We start from the raw sequence: 2,875 nt of genomic DNA on the forward strand, positions 1-2,875 counted from the left end.
CAAACCATTAGCTAGTTTCAATTTAGATAATTAAAATTAAATGTTGTGAAATATGAGGATGTATCTTGTTTGTTTAGTCAGATAACTATTATTTACGATCTGCTAGGTACTTAGGGTGTCTTGCCAGGATATCCGGTAGTTTGATCCATTAAGATTTTTCCATGTGGCAGAAAAATAAATTGTATTCCCAATATGTCATTTACAAATACTGGGGGGAAAAAAGCAAAACAAAACATGATGGCACTTGACGGCTTATAAAAATGTGAATAATTCATTGTGGTTACAATCCAGTTTAGAAAAAGTACAAAATATATATTTTTCAATTTTCAATTACTCTTACGAAGAGATAGTTTAAAAGCTGTATGCCCAGATTGTTTTTTTCATCTCAAAGACTCTATTATCATCAGCAAAGTTACTAATGACTTTTCTTTCAGGTACATAATTACACATACCAATTCAGTTTATCATTATTTTTTTATATTTAAAACAATTTATTTAATTAAACTGACTGCAAAACTAATACTGACAAGTGGTGGGACCCATTTTGCATTGAATGTATACTGAATGTATACTCATTTCACACAAATTTAAAAATAGTTGTCCAATTTGGGAACTTTGAAATGAATACTTTCTACAAATTTATTTGTACTCACTGTGAAAACTATAACTGTCAATCCTTTCAAGCTACACTGGCCACTTATCTACTGTAAATATATTTATTTTTAAGGAAATAAAAAAAAACAATAAATTTGCAATACCTAAATAATTGCAGCAAATTTACACAATAACTATTTTTTTACATGTGTTCTACAAATTTAAAGAGTTGACATACAGACACTGATTGCTCTTTAGAGCCCTCCTCTGGTCTTTCAGCAAAAAGACGCTCTGATGTTTATTATAACACATTATAACACTGTTTTGACTTGTATGATGTAATTCTATAAATTATATAACTGATGCCAGGTATGTATTTTGTTTAGAAATGAAAAATGGAAGGACACTGTCAGAAAAAAAAATATTTGGATCAATATATTGAAATTTGAATGCATGAAACACATGAATTATGTGAGATTTAGCCCCGGGCCCCGCATTTTCCTTAATCCGGCCCTGGTCGCACTCCACAATAAAAGCAATATTTAAAGTGATGTAATGGGAAGTTTGAAGGGATTATTTTCCTATTAGAATTTGAGGTACTCGTTCTTCAGTCTGCTCAGTCTCGTTCCGTGGCTGCGGATGATCAGAGACAGCAACTCGTGTTTGTCCTTCAGGCCCAGGGAGATGTCCAGGGTCTCCTTCAGGGCGTCCCGTGTGTGCACGATCATGGTGAGGAAATCGTCACTGAGCCGGTGCTCCTCCTTCAGCTCGCTCTCCTGGCTCTGCTTGAACTTCACCTCCAGCTCCAGCAGAGATTTCTCCGAGTTTGTGAACGCCTCGCCGATCTGGGCCGTCTCCCTGCGCAGATACATCCCGTAGCTGTCCTCTCCGTCCAGGTCGTAGGAGATGCTCTTCCCGATCCCCTCCAGCACCCGCGCCGAGTCCTCGATCTGCCGCTTGATGAGGGTGAAGTCGTCCCTTATGACAGAGTCCTGGTCCTCGTCCAGACTGCACTTTCGCTCGTCGGTCATCTTAAAAAGCATTTGACACTGCTCTGGGTCGTCGTTGTCCTCATATTCGCCATCCGGGACAAAATAATGATGAAAAGTGCCATTAGACATCTCCGGATGTAATGGTCCCCGGTAAAAAGCTCCGCACGCTGGCTGTAACAACATCCAGGCACTTAAGAGCAAGTGAACAAAAGCCATGATGCAAACTTGCTGCAGGGTGCAAAACAAACAAACAAACAAACAAACAAACAAACAAAAACAGGGTTTAAATACTTGCTAAAATGCACTTTTAAAGGCTATTTCATTTCAGCGTAAACACTGCAAACAGGTTCCAAACTGCGCAGTTACTTGAAGCTTGGCCGTAGTTTCAACGTCCGCCTCTCCAAACAAACCAAAAAAGTGGCGTGAAATTGTTTCACGGCTTCTCTTTTTCGTTCTTTAACCCAGCTGGACAGCTTGCATCACCGTTGGCGAGCAGGAGAGCGGTGAGTAAAAAAGTTTCCCTCGGCGTGGCTGTAGTCCCGACTCTGCCTGGTGCCTCAAACGCAACATCTGGACGTCTCAAGTGCCGCGCTTCAGTTTTTGACTAATAATACCTCTGTGCTACTCTCAAATTACAGCCCCTCCGTCATTTCCAAAAGGCTGCTTTCAGTCTGGTCCAGACTGCCACCGGGGCCGGCCCGTAAAAAAAAAGCCTCGCTCAAACCAGAACCCAGACCAAGTTTGTGTTAATTCGCACATCAGTTGCAAGTTGGCGTATATGGTTCAAGATTATTACACTCCTGAGAAATACACAAGTGACCACATATAAACCTGAAATGCCCTTTTGTAAACCAGACCTGTAATTACAGTCCAGGCGCACACATTTAAAAATGTTATACTTTTTTTAATAGCAAATGACATTTGACTGAAATATTTGCAGTGTGGTAAATCTTATTACATTAAAAATTAAAAATAAATCCCAATAGTCACAGTATTGTCGGTATAAATTGAAGCATTAATTTATATTGCTAAATAACAGCACATTGGATAACATTATAAAAAATATTAGCACTATTCATAAAATAACTGCACATCCTTGCAATAGTATTCATACCCCTCCCTTGAACCTTGTAACCACAAATGCCAGTATAATTCATAGGGATTTTCCATGAAGTATATTGACTCTTTACTTAAATAAAACCCACTGCAGTCTGTTGCCTCTAGTTATGTCTGTGTATAATTAATCTAAAAATAAATAAAGTTGTAATTACTATAATTGATAACTTAAT

At 38.5% G+C, this 2,875-nt stretch overlaps 1 protein-coding gene across 1 annotated transcript; it reads right to left on the bottom strand.

Moving 5' to 3' along the window:
- Positions 1-477: 477 nt before the first annotated feature.
- On the bottom strand, positions 478-2,496 carry fibinb (fin bud initiation factor b). Its single transcript, XM_016680160.1, has one exon. It carries the CDS (start codon positions 1,800-1,802, stop codon positions 1,179-1,181), a length of 624 nt encoding a protein of 207 aa, XP_016535646.1. The 5' UTR covers positions 1,803-2,496; the 3' UTR covers positions 478-1,178.
- Positions 2,497-2,875: the final 379 nt, after the last annotated feature.

Source organism: Poecilia formosa, unplaced genomic scaffold, assembly GCF_000485575.1.
Source record: "Poecilia formosa unplaced genomic scaffold, Poecilia_formosa-5.1.2 Scaffold234, whole genome shotgun sequence".
Classification (NCBI taxonomy): Eukaryota; Metazoa; Chordata; class Actinopteri; order Cyprinodontiformes; family Poeciliidae; genus Poecilia; species Poecilia formosa.

Bases quoted from the DNA above. Each gene is read 5' to 3' on its own strand.
- fibinb (XM_016680160.1), bottom strand. From the start codon at position 1,802: ATGGCTTTTGTTCACTTGCTCTTAAGTGCCTGGATGTTGTTACAGCCA.